Source organism: Pristiophorus japonicus, chromosome 1, assembly GCF_044704955.1.
Source record: "Pristiophorus japonicus isolate sPriJap1 chromosome 1, sPriJap1.hap1, whole genome shotgun sequence".
NCBI lineage: Eukaryota > Metazoa > Chordata > Chondrichthyes > Pristiophoridae > Pristiophorus > Pristiophorus japonicus.
In genome coordinates, this window is record NC_091977.1 from 327278719 (window position 1) to 327294181 (window position 15463).

Genomic DNA, 15463 nt, shown 5'->3' on the forward strand with positions numbered 1-15463 from the left:
TGGCGCAACCCCGTTTTAATCACCCCACCATTGGTGGTCATGCCTTCAGCTGCCTAGGCCCTAAGCTCTGGAATTCCTTCCTTAAACCTCGCCACCTCTCTACCTCTCTCTTATCCTTTAGGACGTTCCTTAAAACCTACCTCTTTGACCAAGCTGTTGGTCACCTTGCCTAATATCTCCTTATGTGGCTCGGTGTCAAATTTGTTTTGATAATCGCTCCTGTGAAGAGCCATTGGATGTTTTTACTAGTTAAATACACTATATAAATGCAAGTTGTTGTTGAGTCAACCATTTGATGGAACATTCCCCGGCAGTCAGGTAACAGGGGGCTAGGGGGCAGGGTTGGGTGGGGGGGTGGTGATCAAGGGAAGGATGGGAAGCCCGAGGTTTCCTTGTGAGGCCAAGACTCCTGCTCCTCCTGGCCCCCCACAAGGAAACCTAAAACTGTTTATAAAAACATACCAGCCTGAGCCTGTTCTGGCCCATGGATCCCCTCCTGACAGGTCTGGGCTGGTAGGTGATGGGGGTGGGGGGGCGTAGGGGAGGAGTTGACACTGCTGTCCCCCAGCTCAAGTCTCGGACCAAAATAACAGATTGGGAAGGCAGGGGGATCGGACGGGCGAAGTGACTGGCCTGATTTTAACCCCCACCTCCCCACCCTAGCCCAGCCTCCAACCCCCCACCTAGCTGCTGCCAGGCGGAGTGGGTCTGGGAGAATGAAATGGAAAGTGCTCGGTTCCCCAGCATTGACATCCATCACCCTGATGCTAACAAGCCGTGTCTCTGGGTGCTTTTATTGTTTTCTAAGTAGCTGTCAGCATTGAGTGATGGGTTTAGCTCGAGTCTGAAGCCAACTTCTCAACGTAAATGACCTGTGTGAAAAGTCGCTGTGCAAATACATCAATGGGCATCAATGCTAAAATCCCACTGGGACATTTTGAGGAATGATATGGTCTTAGGCCTCTCTAGTTTAACCTCTTTCACTTTTCACAGTGAAACGTTTCAATAAAGTGACGATTTATTACAGAAAGACGTTTTTGAATTATAAAGACAAATAGTATTGGGTGATTCTTAATATCAGTCTACAGAGAGATTTACACCCAGTCTACAGCGTAGAAACAGGCCATTCGGCCCAGCAGTTCCATTCCATTATTTATGCTCCACACGTACCTCCTCATACCCCTCTTCATCTCACTCTATCAACATACCCTTTCTCCATCATGTGTTTATCTAGCTTTCCCTTGAATGCATCTATGCTAGTCGCCTAAAAAACATTGCTTTTCCATTTACACCTGCTTAAATGTCGATGGTTGGAATTGCGCTGGTAGATATCATGGCACAAACTGACTGAAACATTGGCCCACCTCTCGCTCTCACTGCTCAATCGGTTTCTCCACAGGTGTACTGTAACATGGAGGCAGCAGGAGGTGGTTGGATGGTCATACAGCACAGAAAAGACGGCAGTGTAGATTTTCACAGAACCTGGAAAGAATATAAAATGGTAAGTGAGACATTTCAGTCAATGTACTTGGAGTGGAGAGAGGAAGGGAAGGAGTGAGGGAATGAAAAAGTAAATTAAAAATCGATGAGCAAAAATGAATCTGCTGCATCAATTGAAACTTTAAAACCAAAAGTTTTGTTTTGGAGCAGTGTCAATATTTAACCGCGGATAAATCTTAATTTAGGATCATAGGAACAGGAGTAGACCATTCAGCCCTTCTAACCTGTTCCACCATTCAATTAGATCATGGTTAATCTGTATCTTAACTCCATCTACTTTGGTTCCGTAATCCTTAGCACCTTAATTGGCAGCCTTGCCTTCAGCCACCTAGGCCCAAGGCACTGGAATTCCCTCCCTAAACCTCTCTGTCTCTCTACTGCTCCTCCTCCTTTAAGACACTTCTTAAAACTTACCTCTTTGACCAAGCTTTTGGTCACCTGTTCTAATATCTCTTTATGTGGCTCGGTGTCAAATTTTGTCTGATACCGCTCCTGTGAAGCGCATTGCAGCGTTTTACTACGTTAAAAGTGCTAATTAAATGCAAGTTGTTGTTGAGAGTTCCAGATTTCCACTACCCTTGTGTGAAGAAGTTTTTCCCTTGTTCAGAACTCATCCCACCAGAAGAAATAGTTTCTCTCTATTTACCCTATAAACTCCTTTAATCATCTTAGAAAATCTTCAACTAGATCTCCCCTTAATCTTCTATATTCAAGGGAATATAAGCCTAGTCCGGGTGGGGTGGAGTGCAAAGTGTTGTGATACATGGGATGTCGCAGTTGTGTGGGGCAGACTGGTTGGGCCGGATGCCCAATTGTCCGCCATTGCTCATTGTTCATAGGTTTATATGTAACCTTCATGGCTGCTGACCGAAGGCCGTGTGGCTCTTTGTCGGCTGACGCAGGCACGATGAGTCGAACTGGCCTGGCCGCCTTCTGCGCTGTGAATTTCTATGTTTCTATGTTTCTAAGCAACCTGTCCTCATAATTTAGCACTTTAAGCCCCAGTACCATTCAGGTGAATCTGCCACTGCACCCCTTCCAACAACAATACATCCTTCCTGAGGTGCAGTGCCCAGAATTGAATGCAGTGCTCCAGATAGGGTCTAACCAGAGATTTATACAATTGTAGCATAACTTGCACCCCTTTGTATTCAAGCCCTCAATTGGCCCCCAGCTGCCATAGCCTTTTGCGGGAGAGAATTCCAGGTGTTTACTACCCCTTATGGGATCAGGAGATGGGAGTTTTGGAGTTGGGTGCTACTTGGCCAGTCAGCTCGGGCTAGCAATAGACTGCACTGTGAATAAAGGCTTAAAACAGAAACAAACCTCTGAGTTCAATGAAAAGCGGCCCCCACGTTCCATCTGGAGGGTTACAATGAGACTGAACCTAATCCCAGGCAAAACCTTTCCAAAATTCCCCAGCCACTGCTTGATATCCAGTTGCAATTGTCCGTACTCTAATTAAGGGAAATAAAATAAAATAATATTATGGAATGCTGTGTCTAAGTCTCAGTCTTTCTTGTAATCCTATTTGTATTTGGAATAGTTAACCCCAAATGCTTAACAAATTATTTCTCTCAAAAGAATCAAAATACTCTTTTGTTTGATTTTTGTTTTACCCTTAACCATCTGTCGGATTTGACAAATGGTGGCAAAGCCCAGGAGTTTGCCCAACTACTGTGCCACGATGCAGCCTGATTTTCCTTCCATTGATCTTATTCCATAATGGAGTGCATCTTTGGCTCTGAGATAACCATTCCCCTTCAATTCAGAAGGTGAAGAGTTTGAACCCCGCTCTAGACAGCCCCGGCCAGTGGAGACCAGAGCTCTGGCTTGGAATTGTGGGTTGGCATCCAGCGGGATCATCTCGTCCGGTAGGTGTGGGTAACCCACCACCCCCCCACCCACATCATCATATGTGGGAGCCCATAAAACCCTCCTGCCATATAGGACTGATTCCCACTATCGGCTGTCATAAAGATGGTTACGGCTCATGGAAGGAGTGTTCACGGCCTGTCAGACTGTTAATCAGCCTGTGAATTCCCCACTACTTCACACTTCAAGCGAAGAAAGCAAAGATATGAAAACAACAACAACCCCATTATAACACACTCTTGTGCTGTTTACCAGCACATTTCTGGCAGAATAAGTTGTCTGTCGGGCAACATGTAAGAATGGAGTGCTGAGGTGGGATTTTTCACATGCCATGTAAAAGCCACAGAAAGGTCTGCCACTAGCCATACGTTTACGAGGGACTCTCAGAGTTTGCCTGTAAGTGAAACAAGGCAAGGAAGAACAAAATCATAGAAACATAGAAACATAGAAACATAGAAAATCGGTGCAGGAGTAGGCCATTCGGCCCTTCTAGCCTGCACCGCCATTCAATGAGTTCATCCCAAAGACTTCCTCGAAATGCACTTGAGCAATATCACAATGGCTGCAGTTTACGTTACATGATACCCTCGTCCATTTTAATGATTGCACCATTGAGACTTGCTTTAATGTGTATCTAAATTGCTTGCTTTATTTGGGTCAATGTTCGTAATGTAACATCTTGGCACGTTTATTCATTAAACACACAGGAAAGGAAATTATATGTAATTTCAGAAAATGATATATTTGTTATTTTAGTTTAAAAGATTGGCAAACTTTCTTCAATGCTATTGTTGGGAAGTTGAGCATGCACTGAAACAAGTTGTTAACAATCTGCTCTCTTTAAACTGAATCTCACAGTGTTTCTTCACCTCACTTCAGAATTTCAAATATATTAAGCATTGATCTATGGGACATCACTAAGTCTTCTCAACAAATGAAGAAATGAGACCTTTTCCACTCCTCCCACAGACCATGCTCATGGTTGTTTCTACAATAAAGTCCCACAAGAAAAAGGAAGAATATTGTTATGTTTAGAATAACTCCACGAGATTGTACATCTTCAGCTCAAACTGTTGCGACCTTGGTCTCTTTATTGTAACTCCAGGGTGAGGATGTAAGCATGGTAGACTGCCTTTTATACCTGCTTGCCCACGGTGTGCAGGTGACCCCTGGGTCTCCCACAGGTGCGCCCCCTGGTGGCAAGTCTTACACATTGGTAATGTTTACATACATAACATCATTCCCCCCCAAAGTCTTATGTACAAGTTATTTACAAGTTGAGGTGATCTGGCGCTCTGCGTTCCCGGGTCGATCGCCTGAGTTGAAGACCTGGCATGGGTGAGTCGGTCGGATCATTGCTGCACTGCGGTGTGGCTGGTCTGATCGGACTGCCAGGCATGGTGGGTTCATCCTCGTGGTTGGCAGTGAGGTCTATTGTGTTAGTGGGTCGCTGGGGGCCAGGTCCTTTCACAGTGCTTCGTGGTTATCTGTAGTTCACAGTTTGGTCTGGTCCAAATGCTTTCTGCATTTGTCCAGTACATGATTTCACAACAAACACTCCATTTTCATCATAAACACTCCATTCCCCTCTTTGGCTAATACAATGCTAGCAGCCCATCTGGGGCCCAGAACATGGTCTACATCATTTATTCTGATGTCACGTGGAGGAGTCGTACGATCATAGTGCATTCTCTGCTGATAGCATACGAAAGGGTCGGTTCTGAGTGATTCAGCCCGGTGACTGCATAGCACCCGGGATAGCCTTATCTGTGGGGAGTCTACCGTGACACATGTGGTGCTCGGCTTTATGATTTGGGCAGTCCGCTCCGGACTATTGTCACTGACCCTAAGGTCCAGCAAGCCAAGGATGGCCGATATGGCCTTGAGACTTCCAATAGTGGCGGGAGGCCACGTGGTCCTCGTGGATCCTGGGTCATAGTATGGAGGCCCTGGACCATCAACTATGTGTAGCCTCCCTGCCTTTCTTTGCAACGTTGCAGGGTTGCCCCATGGGGGCCAATCTGATAGGATGAGCATTTCGTCTTTGCGACTGATAAGCTGCAACATCCCGTCTAGCAGTTCGCTGTTTGCAGGCGGTAACGTGGGATCCTGGCTGGTCCAGGTCCTAGTCTGTGGAGCCGTTATGGTTGACCCCTCGCTTTCTAGCACTTCATAACAACGAGCAGGCTGCACCGTTTCCACCCTGGTGGTGGGCAACGGTAGCCAACTGAGGGCATCAGCGCCGTTCTCAATGTCTGACCCGTGGTGGATCATGTTACAGTGCACAGACAATGTTAGACATATTTGAGACAAAGCATTGATAATGGTGCCTCTGCTCTCCAAAAATTGAGATTGGCAGCTTGTCTGACTCGAGCAAATATTGGTACATCTCTTTTGTCCCGTGAACGCAGGCTACAGCCTTGGGTAACTTAATTGGATACGTGTACCGGTTGGGATTCGCCCGCTACTTTGGCTCGCTGTACAACACGCCCAACCCCATGTGATAACACATCACTTGCTACAAGTACTTTGTTAGATACATATATGACCGGTTGGTGTTCACCCGTTACTTTGGCTTGTTGTAAGATACACCCGACCCCATATGATAATACATCATTTGCCACGAATGGGCGCTCAAATGGGTTACACAGTGCAAACAACTTATTGGAACGTAGTGGGTTCCTGGCCTTCTCAGCGGCTGCCCCTTTACCTTTGCCCCAAGCCCAGTCGTCTTCCTTACTGGGCAACACATGCCTCTGTGTCATTGCAGCGACATCCCGTGGTCTGGACGCACTCTTGTCCCGTGGTCTAGGTGCTCTCTCGTCCCGTGGTCTGGACGCACTCTCGTCCCATGGTCTGGATGTACTTTCATTCCCAGGTCTGGGTGCACTCTCGTCCATGTCCGTGATGACGACTGCCCCGATCTTCCTCCCCAGAGATTTTGCCTCTGGCGTCGGGAAGACGCATTCGGATTATTTCGGCCGGAGTCCCATTCTGCTTTGAGCCTCTTCCATAGTCAGCTTTGGGTGGTGGGTACCGCACCCGTACTACTGCTTAGTTGATCTTTACCTCCTTGTGGTCGTGATGAGCGGCCTGTGCCTCGGGGATCTGCAAATGGATCTGCACTTCGATGCCTGGTTCAGCTGAAGGTGGGGGCTTGCTCAGCCTTTGAGCAAGAGAGACGTCGTTTGTCGGAGAATGTACGCAGAGGTCTTCCCAGTTCCATCGAATCTTCTCCATCCACCTTCTACCAAGCAGTGTTGGCCCATCACCTGAAACAATCCACAGTGGTAAATCGTGCACCGCTCCCTCATGGGATACACTTATGTCCGCACTACCAATGACTGGTATCAATTCCTTGGTGTAAGTGCGCAGCTTTGCCTGATCGGGATCAGCTTAGGTTGTTGTGCTCTGTCGCCCCACAGCCTCTCGAATGCCTTCTGGCTCATAATTGATTGACTCGCCCCAGTGTCCCATTCCATTGAGACTGGAGTGCCGTTAAGTTTAACTTTGAACATTATCGGAGGATTTTTGGTGGTGATGGTGTGTATCCCATACGCTTCCTCTTCATCCTAAGGTTGAATTGCCTCTCCTGCTCGTTCAGCGTGGTCCCCGCCGGATCGGTCATCTTCTGCCAACTCTGTTACATGATGAGTCACAGTATGTCTGCACATTCGCTGGAGGTGCCCCATTGTTCCACAGCCCTTGCACACGTAGTGCTTGAATCGACATTGATGGGCTCGATGATTACCCCTGCAGCGCCAACATGGTGCTAATGGATTCGCATTCACGCCCCACGCCGGGCTCTGAGTCATCCTAGGTCTGGCCTCTGCGGGCGTGTAGGCCTTGCCATGTACAGTTCTGCCTGCTGAAGGTGTTATTTTATGCACAGTACTTGCCGGTGAGTTCCGATGCTGCAATGATATCTGTTTAGTGTTATCGTTCGTGGACGTAAAAGCCTGGGCTATCGTGATGGCCTTGCTCAGATCTCGGGATTCGGCAGACAGCAGTTTACGAAGAATGACCTCGTGGCCAATTCCAAGCACGAAAAAGTCCCGCAACACTTCCCCTAAAAATCCAGCAAATACGCACGGTCCCGCAAGGTGTCTTTGGTCGGCGACATAGCTCGCCACGTCCTGGCCCTCGGAGCGGTGGTGCGTATAAAAGCGATGCCTGACCATTAAGATGCTCTCCTTCGGCTTGAGGTTTTCCTGAACCAGCGTGCACAGCTCTTCATATGTATTCTCCATTGGTTTCATCGGTGCTAGAAGGTTTTTGATGAGGCCATATATCGTGGACCCGCAAACGGTGAGGAGAATCGCCCTGCACTTGATCGCGGTTTCTTCCTTTTCCAGTTCATTGGCCACGAAGTACTGGTCAAGACTCTCAATGAAGGCTTCCCAATCATCACCCTCAACAAATCTCTCAAGAATACCAATGGCAGCCATAACTGCATGAAAGTTCGTGATCTGTTACTTGTCACCAATTGTTACATTTAGAATAACTCCACAAGACTGTATATCTTCAGCTCAAACTGTTGTGACCTTGGTCTCTTTATTGTAACTCCAGAGTGAGGAGGCAGCATGGTAGACTGCCTTTTATACCTGCTTGCCCAGGGTGTGCAGGTGACCCCTGGGTCTCCCACAGGTGCACCCCCTGGTGGCAAGCCTTACACATTGGTAATGTTTACATACATAACAAACATAAGAACAGGATATAGGCCATTCAGCCCCTCGAACCTGTTCCACCATTCAGTTAGACCATGACTGATCTGTATCTTAGCTCTACCCGCCTTGATTCCATTACCCTTAATACCCTTGCTTAACAAAAATCAATTCTAGTTTTGACATTTTCAATTGACCCACAGCTTCAACAGCTTTTTGGGGGAAGAGTTCCAGATTTCCACTAACCTTCGTGTGAAGAAGTGCTTCCTGACACCACTCCTGAACAGCCTAGCTCTAATTTTAAGATTATGGCTCTTGTTCTGGATTCCCCCACCAGAGGAAATAGTTTCTCTCTATCTATCCTAATCAACTCCTTTAATCACCTCCATTAGATCACCCTTGAATCTTCCATACTCTAGGGACTACTCTATGTAACCTGTCCCTTTTAACACGGACTGGTCGTTAACCTGACACACACCCCTAACCAGGAGAACCGGATAGATGTGATGTGGGGAGAAGGCCACTACTCCGCTCCCATCAGATGTGAGTTCCTTGCTGGATGTCAGAGCCCGGAGCTCTGGTCTCCGCTTGCTGGGACTGTCTGGAGTGCGGCTCAAACCCATATCCTTCCGGCTCAGAGGCGAGAATGCTCATTGAGGGAGGGAGGGGAAAGCCTGAGGCGGGGTGGGGGTTGGGGGAAGGTTCCTTGTCCAATTCCACTGAAGCATTTCTACTTCTCCTGGCCCACAAGGGAACCCAAAGAAAAATGAAAATACTCTTCCCTTCCTGGGCCTCTTCTGGGCCCAGCTCGTCTTCACGACTTGTGCGGTGCATTGGCTGGGCAGCAACGACCAATTCCCCCCTCGCAGGTCTCAGGTTGAGATTGCAGTCGGGCCCCGATGATGTCATGGGGCTCCGATGATGTCATGGGGCCCTGATGATGTCATGAGACCCTGATGACATCACCTGCATATTTAAAGAAGGACCCCATTGCCTTCCTGCGGGTGTCCCTCATATCTGCTCAAAAGCGAAAAGGCAATGGAATCAACCCGAGCTAAGTCGCACCTTGACTGCCAGCCTGCCCGGGTGTGCCAGGAGGTGTTGGGGGTTAAAGTTCCCTGCCCCATCCCCGGTGTGTCATGATTTACTCCTACTTTTAAAAGTTCTGTGGTCCCCTTTCTTGTGCAGTTTGTGCTCATCAAAATTATCCTGTCAAAACCAGAAACTGTTCCAACTTGGCAATTTACAGCAAACTGACTTATGTCGTGTTGAATTCTGCAAGAAAAAAACTGAAATAAACACTAAGAAATATTCTTAACCAAAGTTGTATTTTTACAGTTACTCTGTTTAGCAAAACGCTGTTTCCTGAAGGAATGTCCTTGTTCTGATCTATTTATTCTAATTAGCTCCCATATGCTGCATTGTTAATCTTTCACACCACTGTGGTTAACCTTTATGAATTGAGTTTAATGCCGTTATTGTATTGCTTTGGCAATCATATTTGTTTACTTTTTCCTTAGCTTTGCATCAGAACTCTGTGTTGCTCTATCTCTGGCCTCTTGTGCACAAACCCCGCCCTCCTTTCGGTCCACCATTGGTGGCCATGCCTTCAGCTGTCAAGGCCCTACACTCTGGAATTCTCTCTCTTGCCCTCTTCTCCTCTCCATCTCACTTCTCCTTTCAGACCCTCCTTAAAACACTCGCTGGCTTAAGCCTTTAGTCACCCCTCTGAATATCACTTCTTTGGCTTGGTGTCCATCTTTGTCTGATAATCTTTCTGTGAAGTGCCTGAGGTTGTTGTTCTACCTTATAGGAGCCATATAAATGCAAGATATTGCTACTTTACAACATACCGGGATTGTTCTCCATGGAGAAGATTAAGAAGAGATTTAATCGAGGTATTCAAAATGATGAGGGGTTTTCATAGAGTAGGTAGGGAGAAACTGTTTCCACTGGCAGGAGGGTCGGTAACCAGAGGACACAGATTTAAGATAATTGGCAAAAGAACCAGAGAGGAGATGAGGAGAATTTTTTTTTACACAGCGAGTTGTTGTGATCTGGAATGCAAGCAGATTCAATAGTAACTTTCAAAAGGGAATTGGATAAATACTTGAAAAGGAAAAATCTGCAGGGCTATGGGTCTAAGATCTAATTGGAGAGCTCTTTCAAAGAGCTGGCACAGTCACAATGGGCTGAATGGCCTCCTTCAGTGCTGTATGATTTCATGATTTTATATTTGATGGGCAGATTTTAGTTGCTAAACAGTACTCGACGAACAACTAATTAAGTAGGAAATGTTGGAATTTCACACCGTCCAGCCAGAATCCAAAGGAGAATAGGGAGGTTAGCATTTTGGAGAGAATCCCACATCGGGACTCAATTCCAACATTTCTTTTCCTTTGTTTAAGATATCCAGCATTCAGTCTTCCTTTTATTAGAATCACACAAAAACCTTGTTCTGGACTGCATTCCGCTTCCAACATGTAACAGGAAACAGCCAAATCCTCAGCCCTTGTTTCTAAAATAGTTAGAGGAGACTTTCCCTCTGCACTACATCTTGCAAAATCGTAAATGTATTTACAAAGAGTAGATATTTATGTATTTAGCTGTTCACTGCACTAACAGCAAAGCAGCTTCCCCGAATGTTCGAAATCGCATACTGTAATTACTTGATATCTGCTGTCTTCGATAGGGTTTTGGGAATCCATCTGGAGAATACTGGCTCGGCAATGAGATGATCTTCCTTCAGACAAACCAGCGGCAGCACTCTTTGAGAATTGAGCTGAGAGACTGGGAGGGAAATCAAGCGTATTCCTTTTATGAGAAGATTCAGGTGGCAAGTGAAAAGCAAAACTACAGGTAGGGAATGTTTCTGAGTCTCTGCTGGCCTTGACAGGTTAGTTGCTTTCCCCAGTCTTGAGATCTTTCGAGCATAGGAATTTTTAGATGAAAAATGACCAAGATCCATCTACTTCACCTTCTACCATCCTGGTAGTCGTAGAATACAACGACAATGGAGTTGTTGACTAATCACAGCAATCAATCTCTATCAATTAGTTTACAACAGACCCAGACATGAGGCGAAGGAAACCCCCAGAGGTGGAGAGCTTTGGGAACCATCGGTCCAGAGTCACCTGTTCCTCCTGAGCATGCTACACTCACCACACGACATATCTCAAATTACTCATATACTGGAGCACAAAATGTTATTTGCTGAAAGAAATCTATCAAATTTTCATTTCAAATAATCCATTAGGTCCATTGGTTTGATTTTACAGAAGAAAGATCTGATTACTAATATAGTGAAGTATTTTCTGTCATTTGGTGATTTTGGTAGAATCTCTGTATTTGTTGGTACGATAGCGTGCCGATCAGCAGTGTTTGGTTGCAGAGTTCTGGTTGCTACACTTCTGTTCTATGACTGTTTGAATACATTGATCAGTTTTCCACATTCCCAAACAGCACTAGTGCAGTAGAGCTTTCTGTACTCTTTCAAGGCATAATTAGATGACCACCAAGCTTCCTCAGGACTATTGCTGGTCAAGGGCATGATGCTGTTGGTATTAAAGACGAGCAGCGAGTGGCCCCTGGACAGTGTGGTGGCCCCGACCTGCGAGGAAACATCAACGGCAGGTTGGGGCCATAAAAGGTGAGCGACGAGCGGCCCCTGGACAGCGTGGCGGCATACCACTTCAGGGAGCAATGCGAGCTGATGCAAGAGGGCAACGGCAGTGAAGAGGGCAACTGGATTGGACATCACCATAATCCAGGTCGGTGATTGGAGTGTGGGCAGGTGCAGCAGGAGCGGTGAGGTTGGGGCGTAGGAGCAGTGATAGATTGTAGAGCAACGTGATCAGGGCCCAGGAGAGGTGTGAGTTGGGGGCCCAGCTAAGGCGAAGGCCCTGGGGCAGCGTGGGCCAGCCAAAGCTGCGATATGTGTGCATAGGTCCATGCAGCAGAGCGGGTCTCCAGTTCATCTTGGGTAATCCTTGCCACTGGACCAATATCTAGCACTGTCAAGCCCGTATGGTGGCTGGTGTGCAATGGCCACCACACGTTAAAAAAATCCACGCACAGGCATCTTCCACCCTTCAACATGTAGTTCGGGACCTGGAATATCAGGTCCTTCATTGAAACACCTGTGAACTCATCCCTTTTTGGTGTGGAAGCAAGTCATCCTTGATAAGAGGGACAGCCAAAGAAGAAGAAGGCATTGCATCATTTTGTCTGACATTTACAAATCTGTTCAAGTGGAGCCCAAACTACGAAACTGTTTCCGAGTCAGTCAAATCACAGTTTAAGCCAACCAATAAAAACATAACTCGGCTTCAAGAGTTTTATTGAGTTGTTGTAGAACAGAGACACCTGCCATTGGTCAATAAAGTTGAATCCAGTAATCGTGACCCAGGTAGCATGGGTTAAATAGTTGATCAAACTCACCTTTATATATTTTGCCGTTTTGTTTGCCCTACTCTTCAGTTCTGTAAGGTAAGTTTTAACGGAAGCTCACCTATTTAAATGGACAAGAAATTGTGGGCTGGAGTCACGCGGTTTTCTGCTATCGTCTCTCAGCGAGTGGGGCTCTGCAATGAGGTCCTGCAAATGGAAAATTGATCTTATATTAGAATTCAGAGATAAGCACTCAGGTTAGTTCAGATTTCAGGTAACAGTAGAAATTTTACATCTCTGAAGCCCAAATCCAAGGGTAAACATGAGGCAATGACGACGGCAGTGCTGCTTTTGATTAGGAGGTAGGTATCGTAAATCATGGTAACTCACCCATTCCTGCCTGCGATTAAGTATCACTCTCCATTTCATGCCCCGCAAAATTCTCTTTCTTGTGTTCAAATCCCTCTATGGCCTCGCCCCTCCCTATCTCTGTAACCTCCTCCAGCCTTACAACATTCCGAGATCTTCACACTCCTCCAATTCTGGCCTCCTGCGTATCCATGATTTTCATCGCTTCACCATTGGTGGTCGTGCACTCACCTGCCTTGGCCCTAAGCTCTGAAATTCCCCTCCTAAACCTCTCCACCTTTCTACCTTTCTCTCCTTCTTTAAGTTGCTCCTTAAAAACTGACCAAGCTTTTGGTCACCTTTATGTAGCTCAATGTCAAATTTTTTCTGATAACGCTCTTGTGAAATGCCTTGGAACAATTTACTATGTTAAAGGCGCTAGATAAATATAATGTTGTTTGTTGTTGTGGCCTGACTGAGATTGAGAGCTTGCTATGTGAGTGGGCGGCACAACCCGATGACACCCTAACAGTTTCATCCATTGCTTAATACTTCAGAAAAGTATCCCTGCAAATATGCACACCGCCAATACCCGTGTCTTGCCACAAGTCTTCCATCATCATGTCAGATTGTCCACGAGATAGAAACAAATTTCACTGAAGTGATCAGATTGTTTCAATTAGTCTTGTCACACAAAATTGGCATCAGAGCGTGGACTAACATCTACTGCAATAGTGGCAACAAAACATTGTTGCTCTGAGAATTGTTCCAACCGATAGCTAATGAGCTGCAAGGCATTGCCAAGACCATTAGTGTGACATGTACAATAATATCCCAAGTGCCTGAGCTCCCGTGGCTCCCTGGACATTTCAGCGAGACTCATTCCAGCTGATCAGCATGTCAGATAGGAGCAAGCGTTATGAATTTTTCGGTTAATAAATACATCCTGGCAACTACCTCCAAAATCCTCAAGCCAATTAATGGAGAAATATAAATTACTGATCGCTTTTGTTCCTTTGGGCGAAAAAGTACTGTGCTGAAGGCATATAGTTGGAAAGAAGAAATTCTGCCGAGGTAGTAGAAGAGCTGATGAGTTTTATTACTTTCAATTGTAGGAAATAATAGGGTTTGGCTCCAGCACAAAGTTCTGTTTTATCCTTCTAGCCTGGGGGCAGACATATGGCAGACCGAAGTTTGAACCGATACATCTGGTACTTTTCTTTTCAACCATTGAGTCTAGCAGTAGCATTTGGTAGATATAAATCTTTGCGCAGTGTAATTTCACACTTTCCATCATATTGCTCTTGCTGTTTACTTTAAAATGCCTTGAGCTCTTATAAAAGGCTTGAAGTGTTCTTAAAGATATTCCATCATTGCACCGGAAATTCCATTGCATTTAAGAACTTGTCTATACGCGCAAAAACAACATTGTTTTAATACAGAATGATAGTAGACCTCACATGCATTCTCTGGTATACTTCCTCTTAGTTTGTTGGACCACATCAAGAAAGAAAGACTTGGATTTATATAGCGCCTTTCATGACCACTGGACATTTCAAAACACTTTACAGCCAATAAAGTACTACTGGAGTGTAGTCACTGTTGTAATGTAGGAAATGCAGCAGCCAATTTGCGGACAAGCAAGCTCCCACAAACAGCAATGTGATGAATACCAGATAATCTGTATTTTATGTGACATCGATTGAGGGATAAGTATTGGCCAGGACACCGGGGATAATTCCCTCACTCTTCTTCAAAATGGCCATGGGATATTTTACGTCCACTTGAGAGAACAGACAGGACCTTGGTTTAAGGTCTCATCCGAAAGACGGCACCTCCAACAGTGCACCACTCCCGCAGCACTCCACTGGAATGTCAGCCTAGATTTTTGTGCTCAAGTCCCTGGAATGGAATTTGAACCCACAACCTTCTGACTCAGAGGTGAGAGTGTTACCCACTGAGCCACGGCTGACATCAACATGTGATCGTGTCCCTTCTTCCTCTTGTTCATATAGAACATATTAAACATTTTAGGGTGGAGTTTCCGCTGTGGGTACAATCGGCAATCCGGGCGCAAATTGTGCTCAAAATTATGCTAGTTTTCCAAATTAATTTTTTGCTCAAGTTTCCATTCAAACTTGTTTGCATATTTGCATAACATTTTCCATGAACCAGCGCAATAGTACAGCATTTTACAGCGTAATTGTTTATTTTTTTTTCTTGGATTAAAATATATTCCTTGATGTATTTAAGAGTGGTAACCTGTTGCAGTTTTATTAATTCAGCTGAAAATGGGTTTATCACAAAAAATAATCATTTTTAATCAGAGTGTCTAGTCCGCCACTTGTGAGCAACCGCTTTTAAATAACTGAAAATAACTTAAAAAAATGATATGGAACCATTTACAAGTTACACTGGTGAACAGTACTCAGTTTCTTAGTAAATTAAATATTTTTTAATATTTAAAAGCTATTAAAAGGTGCCTATTAGTGCCCTCAGCCCTAAAAAAAATCTGCATTTTTGGAGCTTCCCCGAAGGCCCGCACACTAGTGCAATTAGCGAAAACTCGCCATGGTGATTATTTCGATCTGGGGGCATGACCAGTTTTGTGGGCGGTATTTTTTAAACCAGCACAAAAAATTATGGAAACTCAATTTGTTGTGAATGTAACTTGCACTTAAAAGTCC

The 15463-nt window shown here is 45.5% G+C and overlaps 1 protein-coding gene across 2 annotated transcripts in view; it reads left to right on the top strand.

Annotated features, from left to right (window-relative positions):
* LOC139255984 (angiopoietin-1-like) overlaps positions 1 to 15463 on the top strand; it is a 340138-nt gene that overhangs the window by 274335 nt on the left and 50340 nt on the right. For both annotated transcript variants that reach the window (XM_070874122.1, XM_070874093.1), the window contains 2 exons: positions 1400 to 1501; positions 10732 to 10898. In XM_070874122.1, the coding sequence (XP_070730223.1) occupies positions 1400 to 1501; positions 10732 to 10898 (269 nt within the window). The remainder of the gene's footprint in view (positions 1 to 1399; positions 1502 to 10731; positions 10899 to 15463) is intronic.